Source organism: Pungitius pungitius, chromosome 16, assembly GCF_949316345.1.
Source record: "Pungitius pungitius chromosome 16, fPunPun2.1, whole genome shotgun sequence".
Classification (NCBI taxonomy): Eukaryota; Metazoa; Chordata; class Actinopteri; order Perciformes; family Gasterosteidae; genus Pungitius; species Pungitius pungitius.
Window position 1 is genome coordinate 7,848,650 of NC_084915.1, and position 26,601 is coordinate 7,875,250.

A 26,601-nucleotide genomic window follows, 5' to 3' on the forward strand; every position below is an offset into this window, starting at 1 on the left:
GCCGAGTGCAGATCCTCAATCCAAAAGCAATCAAAGCAAACCCCGAACCAACGGCAGATTTATTTTTTCTATTCCTTTCACACGTCGTTTTCAGCAGCGCAAGCGCCTGCTCACTGAATTATGCGTCGCACCTCCTCGTCATGACAACTAGCTGTGGGATTGAACTATCTGTCCTATCCTATGAGCGAGAGAGGCGATGAAACCGCACTGAGAGAGAGAGAGAGAGAGAGAGAGGGAGAGGGGGAGAGAGGGAGAGAGAGAGAGAGAGAGAGCGCGCGCAAGTCGTGGGATCCTTTTCAGTGCAGCCATCGGGGCTTCAAAATAATATCACTGCATCCAAATATTTGAAGATCACCGCGCCGTTTTCTCTCCCCGAGCCTCTTTCTTCCAGAGCATCAGACGCCAAGTGAAACCAAGACAGAGCATCACGCAGGCGCGCGGAGAACAGATTGGACACCTGCCTTTTTTTTTGCTGGGGTGTCTTACAGGGCTATTTCACATCAATCCTCTCTTTATTTTTTATTTTTTTGAAGACTCTCGTTGTGCCTTCTCGGAGAGAGAGAGAGGGGGGGGGAGGGAGTGGGGGGGGGGGTGGGGGGGGCGACAAACCGTGGATTATTATCAGCATGGAAAAACGTGGAAAAGAGGACAGATGACTGCGTTGACTTTTGAGGCATCGCGCAGAGTCTTGACGCTATAGCGTTACGCATTTATTTCACTGTGAGCGCCCCCCTCCCCCCCCCCCCCTTCCTATGTTTGAATCATACTCGCTGCTGCTGCATCTCGCAACATTAAAAAAGTCAAATTTCCGTGGATAAGGAACATAGCGGGGTGTTGTCGGAGAGGGATGAGAGGAGGAGGGGGCAGTATGAGGTGTGTTTTTTTTGGAAAAGCCGGAGAAAGACGGACACCGAGAAGGTGTACTGATGCGCGGAAGCCTGCGACGCGTTATCCTCCTGAGAAATAATTGCGATCAGGGGAAAAAAATGGCCTAGTTAAAACACCATCAACACGCCGGCTGAGGTTTAGAAAAGAAGACTCGTGTTTGGACGGACGGGCCATCGTCATCGTTACCATCACAATTCCCAGTGCCTGCATCGCGTCTTTTAGGTAAGCCGTGTGTCCAACCTCTACCTCTCCTGAACGTGACTGGAGATTTTTCTGTCCATCATGGGTTGCATGTGTACGCAATCCGTACGCTTTGGTGACTTTGCACATTGCGCACGTTATCCATCTTGACGCACTGTCACAATTGGGGAATGAGAGTGCAGTGTTAATCCTTGTGCCACTTTGTTGCCATTGTCGTGTTCTTGAATACACATGAGACGCGAGGAGGAACTGCACACATTTTCATCCTCCTTTCAGCGGGAGCCTTCGATTGGCCTGTTTGTGAGATGTCACATCGGCGAAGGATCAGCCGACCGTGTGCCTTCAAAAATTGGTATTCTGACGTTTTAACCAAGCCGCTAACAAGACGATTTAATTGGAATCAACACATCATGTAGGCTGTCAGTCAGCCCGGGCTGCTCTTCTCTACTGGGCTCCAACGGTGTCCCGTCTCCCATGGCAAGGATTGTTTTCAAAATGCTTTTATTACATCTATTGACTGCTGTATTGTCGCTTCGTTGGCGCTGCAACGGAACAAGTGTCAACCAGAGTGTGTGACAGGCCTTGAGCTCAGAAGATGTCCTCTCTTATGAACACGAGCGCGCGCGCGCACACACACACACACACATACACAGAGTGTGCACAAAAAGACACACACAGCCTGTGTCCTAGAAGATGCAGATAGGATTGTGAATTAAATGCACACACTCTGATGATCCAGGGACAGGCTCCATTAATATTCAGTGGTGGTTGGGCAGTGCTCCGTTAATGGCAGACAACAGGACCTCTGTTCTGACAGGTTGTGGATGAGAAATGGTTTATTTTCATTTTGGGGAAGTGAATGTGTTTCTTCCACCTATTTGGAGCATCTAGCAAAGAATGAGTGACATTTAAAATCCATTAGAAAACCAATAAAGTGATTTTGTAGACTTTTGCAGAATTTGGCATTACTCGTGTTGGTGTACTGTTGGAATAGCTGGGATTGCTTTCTTAAGCCAGCGTCAGGTCAACTCGGTAAATGGCATTTGGACACTTACTCAAATAGAAAAGAACAGTGATATAAGTGAATATACTTATGAGAAAGGCAGGGGCCAAATCCTAATGTTGTCAATATATAGAGAAGAAAAAAACGCAATGATTTGGCAAAGATGTACCCATAATCCCCAAATTGAAAGTCCTTTGGGAACATTTAAGACTTTCATTCTTTCCAAGATAATAAAATGATTAACTATTTCTGAAATGGATCCATTTTGTGTCTTATTCACTAGCAACAAGATCCGTAAGATATGTTAACATTATATTGTCGGGTGATCCTTTGCTTTACTAGTATGTAGTGCAGTGACATCACAAATCTTGTGATCAAGAGTTAATATGTGTACTATTGTACCATTGTTTGTATTGCTTGGAAAGATACCACATTGGAAACCAGTATTTTATTTATTTACACCAATATTTTGGTGAGCACGATGTTGCTCGGTATCCAGGAGACAAATAGATAAATGGAATCATAGTGACAAGCAGTGGTGATTTGGCCCTTGCACTGTTGTGCATGTCGAGGGGGGGGGGGGGGGGGGGTTGCAATAAGGCCACCCAACAATAACATTAATACCTCTTAAAAGGGGCGGGGCTAACCCAGAAGAATGGAAAGGTAACTTTTCGCTTAGTGCAATAAAAGGCCAGATTAGCTGTAGGGGGCAAACAGTGAAAATAAAAAAGGAATTCCACTGTAGGGAAACGATTAGGGGCAAATGTAAGCTTGGGTTACCGCAACTTATTACCTCCTATTACCAACAATATTGTATGAAAGCGCACATGTTAGATAGGTTTTAGTTTTAACGTTCTAGACTGTACTGACCAACTTAGAAATAAGTCTGGTGACATTTGTTGGACAAGTTAGATGAAGGATGGTAAAGGCCAAAGAGGGCTGAGCACATTAAATGACCAACTTCCTGTTGGGTTTACGGTACACCATGTGATGTGTGTGTGCAGGATATCCATATGTTTTAAGTAAGTCGAGCCCCTCAAAAAGGTGATTACTTTGCATAAAAAAGAATTACTTGCATGTTAATATGGTGTTTGGTTAGTGCATGGTCCCTAATGAAAATAGAAAGAATGGCAGCTTAATGGATTGGATGACAACATCAACAAGACTGGACACAATCCATAATAAAGTTAGCTTAGTCTTGATGTGTAATAAAATACATGTGAATGAGCAAGGTGAAGTTTCTGAAGGTGTATAGTGAGATATTCATGCATAAACATAGTCTTACATAAGTATGATAAACATCCGAGCTTTCTTTGAGGAGCACATGGGTTTATGCCAAGCTTTTTGTAGCTTATCTGCTGAATATACCAGTGAAATACCAGTGCTCCGAGGCCCAGCGTTTCAAGGGAACAGTCGAGTCACTTTATCGTGATATTTCCCTACACCAGCTTTAGGAGTTGTTTTAATTGGGATAAATTATATTTTGTAGTTGCTAACTGACCACTGCATGGTTGTCGATCAAAGTGCACACAGTGTATATATAGTATAATATTTATATATATAGTATTTAAATTCTGAATACTGTAGTTGATGAAACCTTTATTCAGTCATGAATTTTAAACCAGCCGATAAATTGGTGTAATAGTGATCCAAACACATTAATACTCTATAGCTGAAACGTTAAAATGGAATTTAAGTGATAAAGGCTTGGCATCACATAAACCAGCAGTCATTAAAGTTAGAGCACATAAATAAATCAACACTTAAAAACGATTGTACTTTTCAAATCTGCTGCATGAAATTGTCATTGTTTTTTTTTGTATTTACGTTGATTTCTCTTTTTCTGGAGTTCCCCATGTTGTGCCTGTGTTTCACTACTCTATGAACTGTGGCACAGTCCCCTAAGGAGGGACTGCAGGATTTTGCACTTACAAAAAAGTGTTTCAAGTGCTCTAAAAGTCCCCAGGACAGCCCTCCTATGCTGTGCTCTCCAATGTTTTAGTGTAGGACTACCCTGAGCCCTCAGATATGTGTCAAGAACATTCCTCAAAATCTCTCGGACTGATGTGTCTCATATTGGCATTGGACAAAACTTGGAGACTCACTGCTCCATGGGCAACATGTCCCATTGGTTTGTGTCCAGCACTTATTGCCCAAAAACAGACACATCATGTGACTTCATTCTGGAAAGTTGCTATGTTGTGTTTCTTTGTGTTTGAAGCACAATTATCTTAATGCAAGAAAGCCAGGACCCGAACAGCATTACAATCCAGCCCATATCGCCTAGTGTTTGACCAGCTTGGAGGCGTGACAACGGTTATTGTCCGTACATGATACATGATCTCCACGATTGACTAGTTTCACACTAAGCTACATCACCGTTACATAAAACCTTCATTGTGTCCTGGATTAATGGTGCAGCTGCTTTCATTAGCTTGAGGATTTCAATTCTATGTAAAATCAGACACACACAAGGTTAAAATGACCTTGCTCTCAGTCACGTCACAACCAAGTGGGAGAAAAGCAGGAGAATAGCTTGACCTGACCCATCATCCGTAAGCAAAGTAAACCTGAGAGAGAGAAAACCCCCGGTCAAATACCATGGTAACCATCTTCTTTGAACAATATAACATAGCACTCATCAATGAGATAACCCGGCGTAAGGGATGTCCTGTCTTGCAAAGTGTGCAAAGAATATCCCACCAAACACCATTAAAATGTCTGCTAATGTAATGTATTTTATTAGCAGCAGAGATGCAAGCCAATTAAAACGAGACAAGCGACCTTTCCTGAATTGCAGAGTTCGGCCCTTCAATTCATCAGACATGATCCATTAAGCGGCTGTAACACTTAGTTCCCTTATATGTTGTGGGCAGTGATACACAAGCCTGAGCTGGCATTAAAATTTGCCATGGGATGTCCTCTTTAGGAAATCGAAATCGGTAATTTTCAAGCAGTGGTAGTTTGTTATTGAACTGTCGGATGGTAAATCACCGACACAGCACACGCATTAAGCAGCTGTTGCTCTTTAGAAAGATGTGGGCAGTGTTGACATGAAATGGACAGCTATACAATTTGAAATGTGGCCTCGGTGACACATTGGTGAGGTAGCCCACTTATTATTAATTAAATGTCATGCTTTCTACATTTGCAGATGGGAACATAATGGTCAGTTAATTTTGCCGTATGAAGCAACAGTGAGAAACTCTAACGCCTAATGAGATGCGCAACAGGAAATGTTAATCACCATGCCCCCACCTACTCTTTACCTCCCGAGCAGGAATCAAGTGTGGCCCAGTGAAAAAATCAGATACACAGATGTCCTTCCTGTCTTGTGAATGATAATGCACACATTTTGGAAAACCGTTGTAGCTACTGTACTATAACGCTGGAGGTGTAACTAGATCCAAAATATGAGTAAAGATTAACATACATCGACTGGAAATTCAAAAAATCTGTTGTAGTCAATGACGATTAATCCTAGTATTTCATACGTTACAGTCCAAAATGGAGGTGATTCCAGATTACTGCGGAAAGTCATCTTTATGCGACCTCATTGGCGGCCCTTGGGTCTCTTCTGTTCAAATGAACCAGGAAATACCAGGGTTGCTCTCAAATTCTCAAAAGGCCAAGACCTGTAGTTTGAAGATAAAGTAAACATTAATACTCATCAGCAGTGCAAAGGGTTGACCTGCAAGTCAGCCAGAATAAAGCAGAATCAGGAGGCCGGTGCAAGTGGAAGAACACAAAGGGGCTCAAAAACGCCCGGCAGCGTTGATGCAGATGGAAACGGATACCCAGACAACATATACACATTGTAATTACGCATGGAATGGGTTATAAATGATTATATTATTTCCGTTTTGTTGGACCACATTCCAAATGGAAGAATGAATCAAATCACAAATCAAAATCCATTCTAGTCATGTCTCAATTAAAAATTTTCCCAGGCTTTATTACGAACAAGTGATTTGTTTTAAAAAGGATCTCTCAGTTTGGATTTATGTTTGCTGTGTTTGGCTGTTTTCCCATGAATAATAGCTGTTGTTTGTGTTGGCTTGTTTCAATACAGTGTTAAACATTTATTGGATTTTATTTTTCACTGCTATAGATACATATAAACTATGTTGAGCGTAAATATAACACCGTGGCATATTTTTGTAGCGTTTTTTCCACTATCCAACACCCCATTGGACAATTTATATTTGATGAACACGAAGATCAGCTTCAGTGAAGTCTACTATGCAGGCTGTTGTACATCGCTAAAACCACTGCTTTGTTCAGCGCCTTTGCAAAAAGGGTTCAGTCAGACACTTGCATCAAAGGATTCAGGACGATTTGTTGCAAATAGATGTCCTGATGGACAATGCACCGCATTTCACGGTGGTTAACAGATGACCAAGCAGCACCGGAGAGTCGGTGCGGCGTACGACCCTGTACCGGAAGAAGCGACATGAATAATCACAAGAGCGAGAGGGCTTGACGGATTATCGAGACCACCTAATTGCCTGGCTGTCCGCTAAAAGGTGACCGTAGGAGTCAGTTGATACTGATCAGCCAATGGCATGCAGGTGCCTTGCCGTGAACAACTCGATGCTCCATTCCTCTAAATAAGAATGAGAGCCCATGTTTAAAAAGCGCTGACCTCTAAAGACTAGCATTCTGTCAATGAATGGGCACGGCTTCATTTAACGTTTGGCTTTTTGTTTTTGGCTGTCAGGCTAAATGAGGCATGATGTCCAATTTTAGTTTGAGGTTTTGGTGTCAGCTTATTGAAACAAATTCTTGTGATAATGTGTTGTTATCTACTTTTTGTTGAAATATTTTACCAAGCACATTGTAAATAAAAATATGTACGGATTACTACTACTTAAAAAAAATGTCTAAAGGTCATTTATTATGCCAAGACTATAGGAGAAGTCTCACGTTGTCAGAATTTAGCGAGTTATAAGGTCACAGTATCTTTGGAATACAGGAATTTGGGGTTTAAGAATTATTTTAGCAGAATACATCCCACCTACAGCGAGTCTCAGCGCCTTAATCCAACACAGCTAGCCCAACAGTAAAGGCACACTGAACGTGACAGTGCTCATAAGGCAACGTTTAAATTTAGCCAGCCTTGTTGGCAGCTTGAATAGCGTGCCAAAGTAAACTGTATGTATTTACTCAAAGGAATGATGATCCTGAGTCAACATTCCCCCAGTCTGAGACGCTGAAGCAGGCTTATGTTTCAGGACGTCTGCTTCCATTTGTTATTGATCCTCTGTTTCTAAATGTGCAATGTTTCCCCTATGGCGTGCATCTAGATTCCTTATCCCGTCCTGTACAATGTCCCCACGTACATGATGTTAGAGCAGCCTTTATTATGTCTGTAGATATACTATGAAATTATAATTGATTTTCCCTGTGTATTTATTGATTTTTTGAGTGTAATAACACATGACTAGTTGCATCTCCAACAGTGTTGTAAATCCCCATGCCCTAAATTTAGCCATCATCTTGCATATTTTCAGACATTGTCAGGAATGTCTGTGATCAAAGTCCCTTCTGGGAGTTTTTTGTTGGCAACTTGCTGGTTGATCCTGGTTAATGATAGAAAAACTCTTTTGATTTAGGCAACTGTTAAAATATAGTGACGGTCAGGCACCAAGATCACTTTAAGATTATAGATTCAATTGATACGTTGAATGGCTATTGCAGAGAACATGAACACTTTTGAATTGGGGTTTGTCTGTCGACAAATGCATGTTATCCCAGCATTTCTGAAATATAAATGTTTTTTGCGATACTCAGATAACATCTGGATTACAGTGTATTACTATAGCAGTCAGGGAGCCTTATTTTAGCAGCATTTAAAAACACAAGCTAAACAAACACAAGAAGGGTAACCAAATGGCTGGAGAATAAGAGAATATTTTTTCTCTAAGAAAGGACTGACAAACACACAAATCACCATTTCTGACCAAAGAAGTCAATGGACTGATGATACTTGGGGATGTAATACAATGGCAAGTGGCCTTGCAAAAAGAGATGATTTTATTTTATTTTTTAGAACTTTTAAAATGACTTTATTCAATATAAAATATGCGGCCTCTCCCAAGTTGTTCATCTGTTTGACGCAACGTAAGGAGTTGCATCTCCGATGTTAAAGAGCATTTTCCATGTAGTCTGATGTACAGTGCTCTATGGTACAAACGTACCGTTTATTATGAAAAGCTTTGTTGATAATTCTTTGAATAGCATAATAATGATAGTAGCCAAGGTGATTGCTGCAATGAACATTACTGTTGCCAAGGTGATGGTTTTAAAATGGCAAACAGAGTGTTTGGGTGAGATGGACAATGATTACAAATAGTTGTTTATTATTCATTTTACTGAAATTGTATATTGAGTGAAAATGTTGTAAGAATCCATTTTATCCAAATGATTATTTCAAGCAACATGAAATGTATTTGAAGTATACATTTGTATGTGTAACAACATCTGTGAGTAATAGTGGAGCTCACATTTGCTGCCATGGCCATAAAAATTCAAAGCCCTAAATATAGCAAATAATTCTATGCAAATTTTCGTCTATAATGAATAACACCAATTAAATTGAATATGTTTGGCCACTTCAAACGAAGTCTCACTCAATTTCTTGTGTCAAGGAAAGGAGGCTGTGGCTTTGAATAGCTATTACCAGGTAAACCGAGTAGCTTAAACAGATCTCTCCACAATAAACTTCAATGGTTCTGATTCATAAAGACTGTATGTTTGCTCAGCCTCACATTTTTCTCACCTCAAATGATCATTTCCTTAGTTTCACTTGTCCTGGTATCTCCCCTTCATTCCCACCTGTCACTGTCCATGAACCTTAACAGATACATCCGTAGGTGCACTGCAGAATTTTTGTCTCATCCCATCTACATATCACTTTTTGTCACTAATATAAGTCATTGTTCTTTCTGTGGTAACTCGTGCTACTTCATCTTAAATCTCACACCACTTCTCCAGCACAGTCCTTATCTGCCCACATGGTTACAGAGACTGCAAATGCCCGCACCTGTCCCCACCACCCGTCAGCCCTGACTGTATAATGAGTATTATTGTCTAAATGTCTTGTGTGTAGTATTCAACTGTCAGCCATGTGTTTTTTTACAGCCTAGTATTTATGTTTGCTTACATGAAATTACGTAAGATTGTTGTGGCTACACGTGTATCCACTTGCTCTCAAGATGCTCTCTAAGCGACCCCACTGTCTACTGAGGCTTGGATGGCAACAGGTGATAAAATACTTACCTTTGATGTACATTTTAAAAACACATGTATGTAAGTGGATACCTGTGATTTAATTATGCAAATGACTTTAGAACATCTAAGAATGGAAACACTTCAACTGTAAAAATTCAAAACATGACTAAATTACACATGTTTTGATAGCATGATACGAACAATGCACAAGTCCGCTTGATTCTGTGACAACAGAGATGGTGATAAATATTCAGTTAAGCATGGAAACAATTCAAATTATTTCAGGCAGCAGGGCAATTTGATTCACTCCCAAAGTTTGGGCTTTTGTAACCACTCACCTATTAGTGCAGACCTACTGTAAATGCATCCACTATCATGTAAGGCGGTCATTTACACCTAAAATCAATGTTGATTATTAAGCTTCGTATTACAGCCGGGAGGAGATGTTTGATTGAATTTTACAGTTTGCATTAAAAAAATGTTTTATTGATCATACCACCTTCGCAAAGCTTAATAGAATATTGCATTGAATCCAAAAAAGCCTTGCAGTATATTAGAGAATATTTCATCTATAACAAAATTCCCAATAATATACTGTACTTGTTCAGATATTTCACACAAAAAAATATTTTCTTCCCCAACTGCAGTTTTCTAAAACATCAGCTAACAGCCAAGCGACGGCTTTGTTGACATAACTGAAATGAAATTGCTTTGAAATGAGTTGCGAGGGAAACTTCATGGCAGAATGGCTGTTTGAAAGTGTGTGTACTGTGCAATACAAAAAGTACGGTGACTTGGATTTGATTCCATACCTGCACATTTGATTTGAAAGAAAACAATGTTTGTCAGTGTTGATTTTCAGCTTCACGAAGGGATCGGCTCGCAACCCGACTTTGTACATAACATCCCAATTTTAGAAGAAGGCAGCCTAGCATTGATCTTAACCCTGACATGACAACCAAATACTTTTGGGGCCCCAAAACAAGCTAGATGTCAACATTGCTGTGAAGGTTTCACTTTATAATCTAATATTCTTGCATTATACTTTGCTCTCGTGTCATTGTTCCTGGGCAGTAGGAATGACGTCACTGATGGAGACTCTGTGTTTAAAGTCCTCTGCATATGCTTTAAGTCTGTATCACAAACTATCAGTGTGGTGGGGCTTTGAGAAAGGGGATTACAGGATGATGAGCTTTAACTTGACATCCCCCCAAACCACATAACCATGTCACCAGTGCTGCCTGCACCTGCCTCCGTTTCAGCCACCACAGCTTGTCCCTCTATCTCTTCTGCCATTGGTCTCCACTCTCTATACTCCCCGTCACCTCTTTTATGACATGCTCTTCTCCTTTCTCGTTTTGACCTCTCACTCGATTCAAACCTTCTTCTGCTGTGTGGCTATAACACGGAGTTGCATGAGGATTATCTTTCGGCCAGTTATTCAATGAACTGTAACAGTAAAAAGAAGCAGACGTTTGATTTGTCGCTATTAATCCAGAGCTTCAGGTGTCGTATTATATACACAACATGTTGAAGTAAAGTTGATGATGCTGAAATAAAGCCATTTTCCAGAATACTTTCAGTTAAAATGTATTTGGCAACCCAGGATTTGTTCTATGACAGTAAATTAAAATGGTTGTCAAGTGTAAGTCTGCACTCACATAGTAGCATATGTGCATTTACAGTGTAGGCCTTTTCTCTCTAGTGAGTCTGGAATATTTCTCCCAAGGCATTATGTTATTATAATAATAGCGATGATTTGCAAAGTAGCCTATCCCCAAGGCTTTTATGCCGTTTTATTTCACTAACTCACCACAAGCCCTATCAAGACATTCTCCCCATAAAGGGAGAAGAATTTGCTTGTCAGTCGGATGTGGCTGTCACAGCCGGTAATGAATTAGTCAGACTCGCGCATTGCCAGCCAAATGTTCATAACACATCCACATCAAGAACACGAGCCACACATTAACAGTGTATTACTTTGGAGCCCTCGGACAAATGTGATACCCTTGAAAACACCAAGCAAGAGCATTGTCAATCAATGCACCAGTGTATCTTCAAGCTAGCGGCTAAAGCGTGATGTAAACCTGTGCGATATGGTTGAGCGCTGGCTCGCTGTCATCACTTCTCAATGATCATTTAAAGTAGGCTAAAGCAACGTCTGGCCCCTGGCCACATCCAGACTTTCGGAGATCCTCAGGCTCCGTTCACTCTTGAGTCAAGAATAAAGCGGATTGCAGTTCTGCTGGGGGGAGTGAGCACGAACGTACCTGCCCGAGGAACGCATGCTAGTTATTTCAATGTTATCCAGTAAATCGCCTTTTAAATTACGCCCCGCTAGACATGCTTTTATGTATGGTTTTCATCCTTGCAACAGCCTTTTCTGTTTCCTTCATTTTATTTTTCCTAGACTAAGAAAAAAAAAAAAAAAAGAGTATCATGAGCATCATTGTTCACATTTTTGGGTGTCATTGAGACCGGGCAACCGTGTCAACATGGCAAATGTGTCCTCTCTCTTTAACTTGTGAGCCATTCTATTCTTAAATTAGCTTTAAGCTTGAGGCAAAGCAGCTGTCAGACTGCTCCCTCAAACTGTGCGCATCGCCCACAGACACCTATGCACACGCTAACGCAGCTAGCATTTCACCTCGATTGTCGCTAATTAGTGTGTCATCAGATTGTGCACAATACTTGGCCTGAGTATGACACATTCTCCCACTCACAACTACCAAAAACACTTGGATGAATCCAAATTAACGGTCCCCCAGAGGCAGACATGTTCACCGTATTTTTAAGTGTCTGGGCAGTCCCCCGTCAAGAGATCTCATTCTGTTTGTGTTCTGGTGAGGAGACTTGTAAGATAATGGGGGCTCCATGTGATCTACAGGCGTTAAACAGAGAGAACAGTGGTGACTTACAGCAACATATCGATTTTCTGGTGCAGCAGTGACTGAGAGCCTTTTGTCTAGTGTCTCCTATCTGCTCAGACCGCCAACTGCTTTATGATCCCTGCTGCCGTTTTGATAACCTACATTGATGCTTCACTAAGCCTGCTTTATTGGCTTCTACTTGTTCATTTGTGTAATACATTTTTTAACCTAACTTGTGTTTTCATGTTGTTAACCATTGGGGGTGAGTCCATGCAGGAGTGTAGTGAAGGAATATAACAAAAGTTGATTGGTTTTAAGTTGCTGTGCTTGTCGAGGCCTCTGCTGCTCAGTCAGGAGGCCTTTATTCCTGTTTACACATTTGCAGCTATGTTTAATTGGAGTTATAATAAAGTGTTTAGTGCTATTTCCTTGTGGATAGATCTGTTTTGGTATCTGAATTGTGATGATGCTTTAGTCCCGATCAAAAGGGACATGTTTGCCTTAGGGTCATAATGATGAGTAGAAATGATTCTCTGGTGACAAGCAATATTTTTTTCAAATTTGATGACAGTCTGGCAAGTACTCCTGGAAAGATCCTGCTGACTACAATATGGCCAAGTAATATATTGAATTAACTGAAATTTCTGTTCACATGGTGACAACTAAGGTATTACGGTATTCACATAAAGGATATTTTTAGTTAACAAATTGCTGGCTACTATGGTCTTGACAATCCTGTAAACTGACATAAAACCAACAGTTTGATGGGAGTGCACTGACTCTAATTGGTTAGCTTGCTTTTTCATCCACTTCTAACCCAGTGGCTGGCTAACATTAGCTCGCCAGCTGTCCAAATTAGCCAGCCTACAAACAGCAGGATCAGATGAGTCAGTGTGCACACATTTTTACTTTCTGGTGCTGAAACTGACTGATTGTCGGACTAGATGTTGGTACTCTGTTAAGTTGAAGCATCTGGCACTGACAAGTCTAAAGATGTATTAAATAAATGTTGCATATGCATTACCATGACAGGCTTGCAGATGGTCTAGGTACTATTCTTGCTCAACTACACATTAAGCCATACAAATATATATACATTTTAAAAATGCTTTTGCTTTTTTTAATTCTTTATTGTCAATCAAATAAACATACATCATCGTGCCCCAAAACCTTAAACAAAAAATACATGTCTGTTTCTGTTCTGGTTATCCTCCCAGGTTTACGGCTCGGTAAGGCCAAAAACAGAGCCTGCCTCTATTATATGTTACAGACGTTCTCATTAGCAACATGATGATACAGCTTTAATGACGCTGTTGAAGTAAGCTGTGATTATTTTTTTATCTGCACAACTTGAACAAATACACTGCAAAAATGAATTTGTTTCTTCCCAGAAGGTTCAACAGTGATCCTATTACAATAATCCTAATATGGAATAAAGCTCGATTGACATAAAGTCTGTCAAATCTCTGCCTATTACCCTCTGCAGCCCTGCCCTTGTCTTTAGAGGCTTTCGTCTCCATTATGAGGCGTGTCGTATGGTTTCAAAACATTTTAGGGGCTTGACTGTTGTCTTTAATTAAAAGACATTGGGCAGTTAGTAACACTACTTTTAAGTCGTGACCTAAACTTAACTGACGGCTGAGCTGGGGGAGTTTCAAGCAAATGCATCACACATGATTTCAATTAACAAGAATAGGCAGAAACTTCCTTGTTTGTCATTATTAAAACGAATTGATTTACCGAATATTGTGGGACTTTCAAATCGTTTAGGTCCACCCTGTTGCCTGAGCGTCATTGGTGCTTCATATCGTTTTTAGTGATTAAAGAGACGAGGAAGTGTGAGAGGACTATGAATTGCAATCGGAGGACTCAAGAGCACGACTCAGGAAACGCGTGTCAAAGATTTTATTCTTCGACGGAAGTCAAGGACAGGCAGGGTTCGGTACACATAAATGGGTGAAGGATCACGCTGAGACGATATCCAAAAACGTAACAAGGTGTCGTAGACTTAATCAAGAAATTCGAAAGACGAGCGTATGGGAGGGTTTATGCTTTTATAATCACACAGAATAAGTTAATGTTAATGATAAGTTTGTGTACCAAAGACGGAAAGTGCAAAGCCCTTTGGGATCCATGTAGCATCTTCTTTAAAAGATTATCTATGAATTTTTCACCTGAATAGCAGCCACTGTGGCCACTAGTGGTAATTGTAAATGCTAAAACATTAGCGCATTAGTACAAATGTAGAGAACGATCTTGTTAATGTCAGCATATTTTGTTGTCCATCACTAGCCAGCTGTAATCCTTTTAGTAGTAGAAAAACATGTTTCAATAAAACCTGCCTACTTTTTTTTTTCAAACTAATAATAAGTCTCTTTTCCAATCATTTAGAAAATAACTAAGTAGCTAAACAAATATTTGATTATTTTGACAATTTGACAGGCTGTCTTCCCACATTAGTTATTTCCACAGGATCACTAAGGAAAGGGAAGGCACCTGAAGCAAAGTCGTGCAGACGCCGGTTCAGTGACAGGAACAATCGTAAGACGTGTCCATTATACACAAAGGGTATCATGGGCTTTGGAATAATGTGCATTTGAATGTCAAGTCATAGCGTATCGGCTCTAAATGACACTATTAATGTCTCCTGCAAAAGGAAGTTATTGTTCCGATTAGGTGTCAATGCATAGAGACTTTGTTTGTTTTTTAGATTAAATGGTCCCTTTTTCTGTCCACAGACAGCAACTTCAGTCAAAAACTCAACCCTCTGTTTCTGGCTTGCTTAGCTGCTTGCCGACCACAGATGTTGACTGGCAGAGGACAGCAGCTTGACAGCCACACTGTCTTTTTAACAAAGTGGAAACAAAGCAATAAGAAATCCCCAAGGCACATTTTCTGTTTTTAAAGTTTTCTTTAACCACTCTGACCATTCCATTTTCAGCATAAAATACCCTTCTCGAACCGCTTCATTTTACAGAGCTACCTGTTATATAACAACAGCTTAAAACAGCCTGGTGATTTGTGTGGCAATTTATCCCCTTTTATGTTTGTAGATTCATGCTCCATGCCATTTCAGCTCACGGATGGTTGACACAAACAGATGTTAGGGATGTTTGGGTACTACCATTTGCGAGTCACATGTGAGCGGTTGAGAACAGAGCAATTTGTGCTTACCGTAAGTCTCACATGCAACATCTGCCGCCTCATCGGGTTTTTAAGCATTTGTGTCTTTACGTCAGGGAGGCAAGCATTCGTCCGTCCTACCTCAGTAAGTAAAGACATACGTCTGTGTGCAGCCTTACTACTGTGCATATTTAAGGTGTTCTGACCTTGGGTTTGAGCTTTGTGTTCATTCACATTCATCCAACAGAATTAGGAAATAGTTGCAAAGAGTATGTAAAATGTGAGTAATCCCCCTGAATTTAGAAAAGTCCCTCATATTCTAAATTGTAGCTGGTTGATCAATAAATGTATTATCAATCCATTGAATTTTGTTGTTTGTTCTAAAACAAAAGTGTAAAGAATACAATTGAGTGTTTTTGTAGTTAGCAGTTAGCGTTCCTGTGGACAGGAGCAGTGACTTCCCTCAGCTGGTTACCTGGCAACCCCATGGCACTTTTTCCCATTAATCACCTGGACTGGCAGCCCGCCAAAGTCTATTTTTTCCCGCCACACTTTCTCAATGAACTCAAAATATTTGCATTCAGCCTGAGGGGGTGGCTGGCTACGTCCCATTTCTTTGACAGAGCCCCCTGTTAGCTGACAAAACTGTTAACCAGGGCCGACTGTCCTCGGTTTGCAGTCTGTGGCAATGTTCGTGACTAGGAGCGGCGAGCTGGGCCCACCACACCCGTAATGAAACACTGCTTCACATTTACCTTACTTTTGTGACCACACCATTCATATTTCTTACATACAACATCTTCCCATCTTTACCCATGAGGTCCATCCAATATTATCTCACAAACGTCTGTGGTAAGATTCAAATGTCAAACTTTCAATGTCCTTGGTTGGGTAAATAAGGTAAATGAAAACATTTTTAAATCTTTAAATCTTTGCCTCTTATTATTAATAAGTCTCCTGGCTTCTGTAAATCACTCAGTCTTACCCTCTCACAATGGATCCTGTACTACAATGTGGAGAGTCATGCACTGTGTATAATTCACATTAATGTTTGGCTAAGTTGGATTTTCGGCTTGACTGTGTGCACACTAACCTCTTTGATGAGAACGCAGGGTGTCCTTACACAACTTAGTCTTGGCTCAGGATGTACTGTAGCGTTGGCATAACTTCACTTAGTCACTAAGGCTTTAATGAACTGAATATTCCTTCCACTCAACGTGTTCTTGTTTTGTCCTTATGAAGCAGAGTACCACTCACGTCACTAACATGGAACGTTGCACGCCATCTTAAAGCTGTCATACTGTGAATGGCAGCACATTGTGGATGTTGGGGCGGTTGAGGGGAGGGGGGGGCAAGGTGCCATTCAACCAACAGTTAGCACCACATAAAGCCTTTATCACACCTAAACGGCTCCGTCTCCCAAAGCCAGAGTGAGATAAGCACTGCCCATTCATCTGTAATGATGTGGCAGCGAGCACCAACTGAACTGAGCTGAGAGGGGAACGCTAACTCTGACACGGTGGGGGGTGGCTCAAAAAGGTGCTGGGGCAGTAGGGTTTGTTTCCTTCACTACCCAAAATTATGCTTATCTATTTGGTGGATTCATGTCGATTACAAGATGAGGGTGGTTTTTACTACAAATTACATTTTTTTTTAATTAATGTTTAATTAAATGGAATATAAAGCTTCTTTAGCTTCTGCAATGTGATTTTCCAGTGAAACAAAAGTTAAATGTGAGAAACATGTATCTTTTCAAACCGTTTCATGCTAATAAAATTGATGTAAATAGAATAAACCTCATTGCTATTTTGTAATCAATTCAATTGTCCTCAGCACCGCTTTGTTTGTTATGGTAGAACGAATAACACACTTTTCCCTTGGGGTAATATAAATGTACTACATCTGTAGTAAAGTGACATTATTTCTCCTTTTAATCTAGCAGACAATTCACCTTGGGTAGAATCTACTTAACCATATTGTCCTCTTGTGCATTTTAGAAAGCACCCTTATTCACACCCTGACTGAAACCTGCAACCTGTCTGTGTTTTTCAGGTGTAATTTGCTTCCTGCCTGCAGCCCTGGATCCATCCGGAGTCCCAAAGAGGAAGACACACAAGGCCACAGAGTCTACCTGAGAATGCCAGCTGTCCCTGCGGCTCACCATGTCACCATAGGGAAACGCGTTAAGCTGTCCCCTTCCACAACTCCTCTGTTTTCCTTTGTTATTTACAATTACCCACTAGGTCTGTGACCCCTCTCTGCACCCCGCTGAAGTCTGAGTGATATGACTAAAAAAGCCTTTATTTTGGACATGTTGTTTTTTCCACTCAATGCTGCCAGCCACCAAGGCTCTGGTGGGAAGCGTCATTATAATTCTCAGCAGATTGCTAGTCACTGTCTGCTGTGGCTCTTGGGACTAGTGCTACACCTCACCCTCTCCTCGTGTCAACGAGTTGACCTGAAACACCCCATAGTGTCCACCGGCTATGGAAAGATACGCGGCATCAAGAGGGACCTCAACAACGAGATCTTGGGCCCCGTGGAACAGTACCTAGGCGTGCCGTACGCCACGGCGCCCGTCGGCGAGCGCCGCTTCCAGCCCCCCGAAGCTCCAGGTTCCTGGCAAGAAATTCGCAATGCCACGCAGTTTGCCCCCGTGTGTCCCCAGAACGTCCACGGGGTTCTACCGGAGATCATGCTCCCCGTGTGGTTCACAGACAACCTGGACGCTGCAGCGACCTATGTTCAGAACCAGAGTGAGGACTGCCTCTACCTCAACATCTATGTACCAACTGAAGATGGTGAGTGAGACAAAACCCTCATACAAGAAGTAGTAAGGTGTTATGTTGGCCTTCAGAAGAAGGTGAGAGCTCAAGTGAAATCCTGAAAAGATTAGCTTGTGTCACAACTGTTGCAGTGCAGCTCGTAATTTTCCAATCATTTAAAAATCACAGATATCTGATCACTTAGCCGGGATTACAGGTAGTGTAAAAAGAGCTCTTAGTGTGAGCTGAAAGACACCGAAGAGGAGATTACCAAATATATTCCCTGATAAACTCATGTTTTGTTTTATCAATGTCAGTATCAATTAGTATTGGTTTCTGAATTACCATTCGTCTAAATGTTTTCTAGATGCACATATACTGCAGCATCATCACACATGCAATCTTTCTTGTGCTAACACTTTACTGTTATTTGTCACATTTAGTTTATTCAAACATTTTATCAGATATTTGTACCCATTTTCCATATTGTAACTACTATACTATACTATACTTAAGCTGGATTAACTTATTTGCTTAAAAAGAACACTATATCATCACATTATTAATTGTTTAACCTCGCTAACATTAACCTTTTGCATCACTCTACTTTGTTTTTAATACAGTCATAGTCGATACATAGATTCTTGCAGCAAATAGCTAACATTACAGACCGCTACTGCTTTTGGGCTCGGAAAACCAATGTCGGTGTTTGTTTCAATTCCTTTTCATAATCAGAATGTAGCCTTTCTTATTAGATGTTAATGTTATAAATTATGTCTATAATTAACAGAGCATTACAAACTTTCAGGCTTCCTCGTGTGACTCAAATGTGTGTTGCAGGTTTTGATGTTAAATAAATGCCCCTGGATAATCTTCTCCCCAGTAGTTGTTTGACAGGGACAGCATTGGAGAGCGCATAAGGGATAGTTTATTATTAATTGTGCATATGTATGCTGAAATAACCTCCACATTTTTATATTTTGATATAAACATATATTTACCTTTTTTTGTACATGCAAGTTTCATTATTTTAATGGAATGAGTGGTTAATGAGGAATTCTTTACAAACTATTCAAGTTTATATTGCATTTAGTACTGTTGTAGCAGCTGGTTGAGGGATTGTATTGCCGAAGATAATATTGTTTAGGTCTCCTGGGGTAAAATTATACAAAAACTGAAGATCACTACAATGCAAAACGCCAACCTTTGCATGGGCTATCTGGGTGTACTCCTTGCATTAATGATCCAGTGGAGAGTGTTTGAGAAAGCAGATGGGCAGGTAAAAGAACACAGGATCAAAGTGTATCTTTGGAGGCAAAGCATATGCTACGTATGATAGTAAGCAAGGCTAATGATGAAATGTTAAAAAGTCTGTGATTAATGGGCTCACCTGAGAGTTACGTGAGAGTATGCAAGAAAATATTTACGTAGTCCCGCTTTTATACTCTACAAAAACAAACTCCGGGGTCAGTCTAAAGTGGTGCACATCTTTTTTGTAGTTTAACACTAAAGCCCAAATCCATAACCTTAGATTGGTTGTTGCAGATTATTCCTTTTTTTTGTTAATTGCGAGTGGAAAAAAGGAAATATCACTGCAGTATTAACTGAAACCTGAGCACCAGAGATGTGAAGAAGAAATGAGTAAAAGGGATTGGAAAGAGAAGCAACCTCGGACCGATATACCTCCTCCTAAGTCCTGCGGTCATGCGTGTGTGTGTATGCTACACGCTACTTACGTCACACACTCTCCGAGAGGCCGATATAGAATCTTCTGTGCTATTCCCAAGGGACAAGGTGTGCAAATGAGTGAGTCTGATTTAACATGCAGCCATGTCTGCTTGTCACAATCTGTCACTTATTGTCAGGGGTCACTTCTTCCGCAAGGCTGATGCTGTCCCCAAGGATATATGTTTGGCCCTGCGTGCGAGAGAGAAATATAGACCGAAGGAGACTAAAATACCCCTGAAATCGAACACACCGCATTTTACACATCTCACAGATAGTTTGCTTGGTGTTAGTTAGGTTTGCGATAATGCCTTAATTAAATATATCTTTAGTCATTGTTTATTTAGAGTTTTATGTTCTAAAACTCAGCTAATCTGAGAGTCTTAGTTGCAGAATGGTACTGAGAATGGGGCATAACCTTTGCTGCTTCCGGGTCCATTTTGAATCACTTTAGTGTTTAGTGTTAACAAAGTTTAGTGTTCACTAAGTGTTTAGTGAACACTGTGACCATTATACTATCTAAACATCCGCATTATAGTTCAACCCCCTACCATGCTTAAGTACAGCCTAACAGAGCTGCTAGTGTGGACGCAGACCCTTGGGTGTGTTTCAGCTGGACTAAGCGTATCTGCGTATCTGGCTTGAAGGTTAGCTTGCTCACTTGGTCGTAGTGATGGTCTAGCATCTTCCAACGGAGGATGCCATGGCTGTGCTGTGTTTGGCAGTGAGCAGTTGCATTGCCTCAGAAGGCGGGTGTAGGTGGGCCAAAATGAATTGGCAGCACAGAATCATACTGCCTGGATCAAAATGCATTTGTGCCAAATCTGGGCGGCTTTACTCAATTTTGACACATCTTTTATCTCTATAGTACAACAATTGTGTATTATCTTCACATTCTCAGACAAAGTTATAGACAAGACAAAATGCACAGCTCCCTTGTCTTTCTGCATCTGTTCACCCCTCCTGCTCTCTCCTCCCTTAAATCCTCCCTGCTTCTTTTCTGTTTTCTCCCCTCTCCTCCATTTTTATGCAGATGGCGGTAGAAGGGGTCACTGTTCTGAATGCAAATGAGCGTTGTGCCCTTCCCAAACAGGCCACCGTGTAGCCTGCTACTTCTTCAATTCAAATGAAGTCCAAATAACTCCTTAGAATAATGTATACAACACAAAAGTTCATGTGGACCGAATAGTGAGTTTCTCTCTCCCTTTATCTCCCTGCTGCTCCTCCCTTCACAGTGTTCCTCCCTAACTGTCCTACGTGGTGAGGCTGCAAGGCACGAGAACTGGCTCACTGCATCCCTGTTTCTATTAGACCCTCTTTGACTGTGTGGGACTAAGATTCTTCATTCTTTATTGCCGCTAGAGCAGCCATTTACTGTGCTCTTTATTAAAAGCCATATTTCAGGAGGGGGGGGAGAGCGCAGGCAGGGATGAAGGCGGATGCTGGGGGGCACACTGGTTAGAGATGGAGAGCAGAAGGACACGACTGCATGTGCTGGGAGCTGCTGCCTGGATGCAGGCAGGGTGGGGGGTGGGGAGGGCGGGGGGGGGGGGGGGGGGGTTTGAACCAAAGCCGTGTCTGACACCTTGTCAAGCAGACAGGCCACCATAGACATGACATACTGCAGCTTCATCATCCCGTTTACCGCACTGAGGAAACAGAGAGGGACGGGCGGCAGCTTGCGCTCTGGCCACTGGCTTACTGAACCGAAGCAAAAATGCTGTTGACTGAGAGATGGAGCTGCATTAGGTCAAACAGTACTGGGACAACCAAAGCCAAATGCTCCCGCGTAAGCCAATGCATTTCTGTGACCAGTGGCCCATTACATTATGAGACAGTCAACCTACCGGCAGCTTTCTCTACTGAGGCGGAAGGGAAAGATGTTTTCTTCTAAAGTGTGTCTCTTTCCCTTCGGCTACAACCTACTTTTTGTCTTGTCTAATCCATTCTAGTAATCTCTCAAAAGTCAGAAGTTTGTTGTCAGCCGTGAGCATCTCTTTCAAAACAAATCACGCTCTTAGTAATGCTATCTGTTTGCGTAGAGGAATGACAGCAGTAAAAATATACTGTCAATCAGCACCGAAATGATTAATGCAGCAGTTTGACTTTTTAGTCACGCTAGAAGCAGCTCTTGGGGTTGCAACGTCCTTGTGTTAGTCTACAACTTTGGGCAGCACATATCCCAACAGCTATTGGACAAATCACCATGGCAATTGATGGTGAGGATGCTGTTAAGGACAAGTTCATTTTGTCTATATTTTGGTTTTTAAGCATACCTGCTAAACCAAAGGCATTCTCATCAACCTAAACTTCTGTTTGGTAAAAAGAGGAGGAGTCCTTTGTTTGATAAATCATCTGGATGGTGCAGACATGGGGTCCACTGAGATCTGAACCCAATACGGGTGGTCTCTTAAAAGATCTTAACATTAGTCGGATAACGGAAAGACAAGCGGAACCTTGTTGAACCGATCAAGATGTTATAGTAAAGTCAACAGAAATTTCTCCTCTTTTTGTCATTTCTTTGGTTTTGAACATAGGTCGAGGCAATGTGCTCTGGTGCAGTGTTAAGATGAAGTTGGACGGTCCGTTACAAAAGTGTGACTTTCTGTTTGAGCCGAGCTCATCCTCACGGAGAGGTTAGCTCTTTATTAGGCATTAGAGAACAAATAAAATCAGAAAAGTCTCCATTAAGCTGTGAGGTGTGGTTTCAGAGTGCTGCTAAGTAGTGGGGAAGTGCTGACGAGACTGAGGATTTCTGGGCCTCACAACCCATTACCGGTCTGCCTACCCGTCTGCTCCCCAGCCGAGGACCTACTGTACCATCTCCCTCCGTGTGCCAGTACTCAGCAAATCTATTCAGTATTGATCCTTTTCCATTTGGACGGAAGATAAACATTTTATTTCAGGAAAGCATATTCATACAGACGGATGGGTGGAAATGCGCAAATGTAGTGATGCTCTTTGTCAACCAAAGCCAAGCATTGTGAGGTTTTAGCAAAATGGTTAGAAATAGACATGTCAGCAGAGCTCCGGCAGAGTGATAAACACCTTGGCAAACTGACGTAGATGTTCTTTAATATGAGAGGCGGCGAACGCCTCCCCGCCCGGGAGCAGGGAATGTGATATGGGGAGGACAGCAACAGATGATGATGACACTGTTAGCATGCAAGTGTGGACCTTTGTGTGTGTGTGTGCGTGTGTGTGTGTGTGTGTGTGTGTGTGCACGCGTGAGGATGTGTGTTGATTTTAATTGCTTTCCGCTTGGACGTGCTTATGCAGACGGTGACTGAGAATGACGCCAAACGCATCTGTAATTGTCGGGCTGAAGAACAAACAAACTAACAGGTCCTATCAGTTAAGACTTACAGAGGTTGACGCGTCTGGGCGTCGGTTTGGTCAATGTGATAAATGCTTGCTGCTGGCCGTGCCCCGTGGAGCGTTTAACTGGCGTTACCATTAAAGCGGCTTAATGTGGGACTCCTCTCTGACTTTGGTCAGGAGAATTCTGTCACTGGGGTTTTGCAGGCGGCAGGAAATATTCAAAACGGGTCCCTCTTTGCTAATTTGGAACGAAGGCTCACATTTCAGGCTAAATGCCAGAAGATTTCTGTGCACTTTGAGCATACGTTGTCACATGAGTTCAGGATCTGCGCCTGCCCTTGTGTAAATGTCTCTTCGGTGTTGTATCTTGAGATTCAAGTCTTTCAAACTGACGCCGCTTTTTGCTTTGGGACTGCAACGCCGTCCTAACACTGTCCTCAGCTGAATCTTCACATTCCGTTGCCTGTTCTGACTGAAAGAGTGATGGCTTGATTCTGCTCATTGATTTTTCTTTACAGAGAAGTGGTGTGTCAGGATTGATAGGGAGAGGGTTTCAGGAGAAGTCGTCTCTAGGGTCATTTCAAGGCAGTGCGTGACTAGATCCCAAGCAGTTAAAACGTACGTCTTTTAAGGGAACGGTGTGTACTCCTTCTCAGCATTTGTCTCTCTTTGTACGTAGCCACTGAAACACAACAAAGCATCTCCTCTTCTGTTTTGTTTTTCTGCAAATGTAATCTTTTTTATTTATCCTTTTGTCCCTCCCCCTCCCTCTTTTCTACACCTCAGGTCCGCTAACAAAAAAACAAGATGAGTCTACGATGAACAGACCAAGAGATGAAGGTAATTTAATTGCATGTTTTTTCTCCTTCCTTGTGCCCCATTTTTCAAGCTCTGTCGGGAATTCTGTGTTTGTATCTGCATTAATAATCACGTAGATTCATCAGCCTATGTGCACATTTCATTTCCCATTGTTAAGCGCTTTTATCAGCACACAAATCTCCTTTTTTTTCTCACCGGCACACGTTAAGCTAAAATACATGAAGACACAGCAGACGTAGTTTGTTACTTTTTGGATACCTGCACAGGGAGAAAATGTACTTTCCTTTCTCTGGTGCTTTGTGGTTGCATCACTGAAAATACTGTCCTTTTTTTACCAGCACTTTCATGTTTGAACTATTTTCCTTATGAAATGGTCTACTGATTTATTGTGCTTTATGATGCTATTGGGCTTGCTCCAATTCTTAATTGTCAAAAGAAAAAAATAGGTTTCTGCATATCTATGCTATTGCTGTACATGTTTAAGTTCACTGCAGTCAAATGGAGATGCTCTCACTACTCTTTACTGGTGCAGCCAAAATCTATGCGAACAGCATGTGCGACTGTTTCTGTACAAGGCGCCAGACATACTGTATATTGCATAGCATTATGCATACATAGAGTGCATTGCATTTCCATCTGTGCGCTGTGTGTCTACTCAAGCGCAGTAAATGTGCAAATATACGCCTGAGTGCATGTGCTCAAATTTGATCCAATGTGTGTGGTTTTCCTTCTCTTTTTGTATTTTGAGCTCTGTGCTATTTGGGTATTGAATTCTCTCTCTCTCTTGCATCTCTAATTGCAATGGTTTAAAAAAAGACAGATGTAGCTAATCCAATTGTGTGGTTTCTTAACGATGAAAACAGAAGGAAGGATTCATGCAGGATTGCCAAGGAAAGGAGCAGAATGATAGAATAGAGATGAAAGAAAAGGAAAAGCTGAGCACTGCGAGAGCACAGTGGAAGGCCAAGATATAGAAAGGAAAAAATGGTCATAATGAAGACAAGTGCATGATGAAATGACATTTACAGAGCTTTGAAAGTGAGAGATGTAGAGAAACAGAGATTGAGAGGGTGGATGAGTAGGAAACCGGTTGAGCTTGACATTTATGCCAACAAATGATGGGTCCTGACAGGATCAGGAGGGCTGGATTCCTCTCTGATAATTGCTCAGGTATGGATTTGACACAGGTTCCCAAGCATTGTTGGAAAATACTATTATTAGCGTCTTGTTTTGAAAGTTATTTTTAAGAGACTGCATAGCTAGGGCGTGGATTTTCATAGAAAAATCATTCAAGTGCTGAGTCAGACTGAAACTTTTATGCCCAAATCAATTGAGATTGCCATCAGAGAATGATTGAGAGAGCTCCAGAATAATGAATAATTTACCTTTTTTTAGAGGTAAAATATAACATTGAAAAAAGAAGCGAGATGGGAGGAATATTGAGAGGATAGTATTAAGTTGAGTAAAAGAGTGGATTATTTGCCAGTGTTTTGGAGGCCGGCAGAAAGGACAGGGGGCTCCTTGTTGACCTTGGGTTGGGGCTGACTGAAACACATCACCCTGCGACCTTGAAACCCTAATAACCCGTCTTTGTGCTGAGCCCCCTCCAACCCACATTCAACTTTCCATTTTAAGCTAAGCTAAGCTAGCTGCTACGCTACCTTCATCTCAACATCGAACAACGTTACCTTATGCGGTAACAGTGTCTAAAATACACGCTTTCTAAAGTGATAACTCCCAATAACATTTAAAAATTTGCAATTAATTCATAATTTTATATTTTTTATCAATAGAAAATGCTACTAGAAACTCTCAGTACTAAGTACTTTCAGTACTTAACTCAACTTTATTTAGGTGGTACCCATCACAAAATAAAGTTCATGTGTTTATAAAGTGCTTTAGAGCATGCAGAGAAAATAAAATGGTTGACAGACTGCCAAATATTTAACCACTACTAAAGATTGTGGCTTCAGACAATTTGGTTGTGCCGAGTTAGAAAGAAAAGAGCAAAGCAAAACTGTATTCTCTATTAGCTTAAATCACCTGGATCTCCAACCAAGCTGTTTTGGGGAATATAAGCGTTCAGCAAGGATAAAACGACTAGTTATTTTGTGCTGTGCAATGCTAAATCCGTGCAGAATACTTTGTTTTTGATGTTTGGCAGGTGTGTGCATCAAATAATATGTTAATCAGCAAGTTCTATTGTTACAGAAATGTATTTTCTTTCATCCTCCCACAAACTGTTGAATAGCAACCAGTCGGATTATAGTATATCATTGTACCAAGGAATATATTGGGATATATATTATTCTCTATGTTGATCACAGCTGGTTTTATTATTTTAATATTATTAACTATTGTACACATGTGTATTTAAGCATGATTGATTGTGTGATCTATGCACCAGCTTTGAGTCCAAGACAAATATCTCCCTTTGGTACAATAAATCATATGTTATCTTTTCTTAAATACATCAGTAATCTGTGTTTAACGTAGCCGTGAAATTGTATTTTAATAATTCAACAAAATACTGATTGAGCCTTTAAAATGGCTTCTATGTCATAGCCAAAGTTTGTTTTCTCTCTGGATTTAATCTATGGTGTGAGTGTTACTGCTGTTATATCACTCCTCTATACAGCCCTGGTAATGCCGG

The 26,601-nt window shown here is 41.2% G+C and overlaps 1 protein-coding gene across 1 annotated transcript in view; it reads left to right on the top strand.

Annotated features, from left to right (window-relative positions):
• The first annotated feature begins 741 nt into the window (after positions 1-741).
• nlgn2b (neuroligin 2b) overlaps positions 742-26,601 on the top strand; it is a 45,541-nt gene continuing 19,681 nt past the window's right edge. The window contains exons 1-3 of the mRNA XM_037467060.2: positions 742-1,110; positions 17,371-18,119; positions 23,916-23,969. Coding sequence (XP_037322957.1) covers positions 17,603-18,119; positions 23,916-23,969 — 571 coding nt within the window. The 5' untranslated portion in view covers positions 742-1,110; positions 17,371-17,602. The remainder of the gene's footprint in view (positions 1,111-17,370; positions 18,120-23,915; positions 23,970-26,601) is intronic.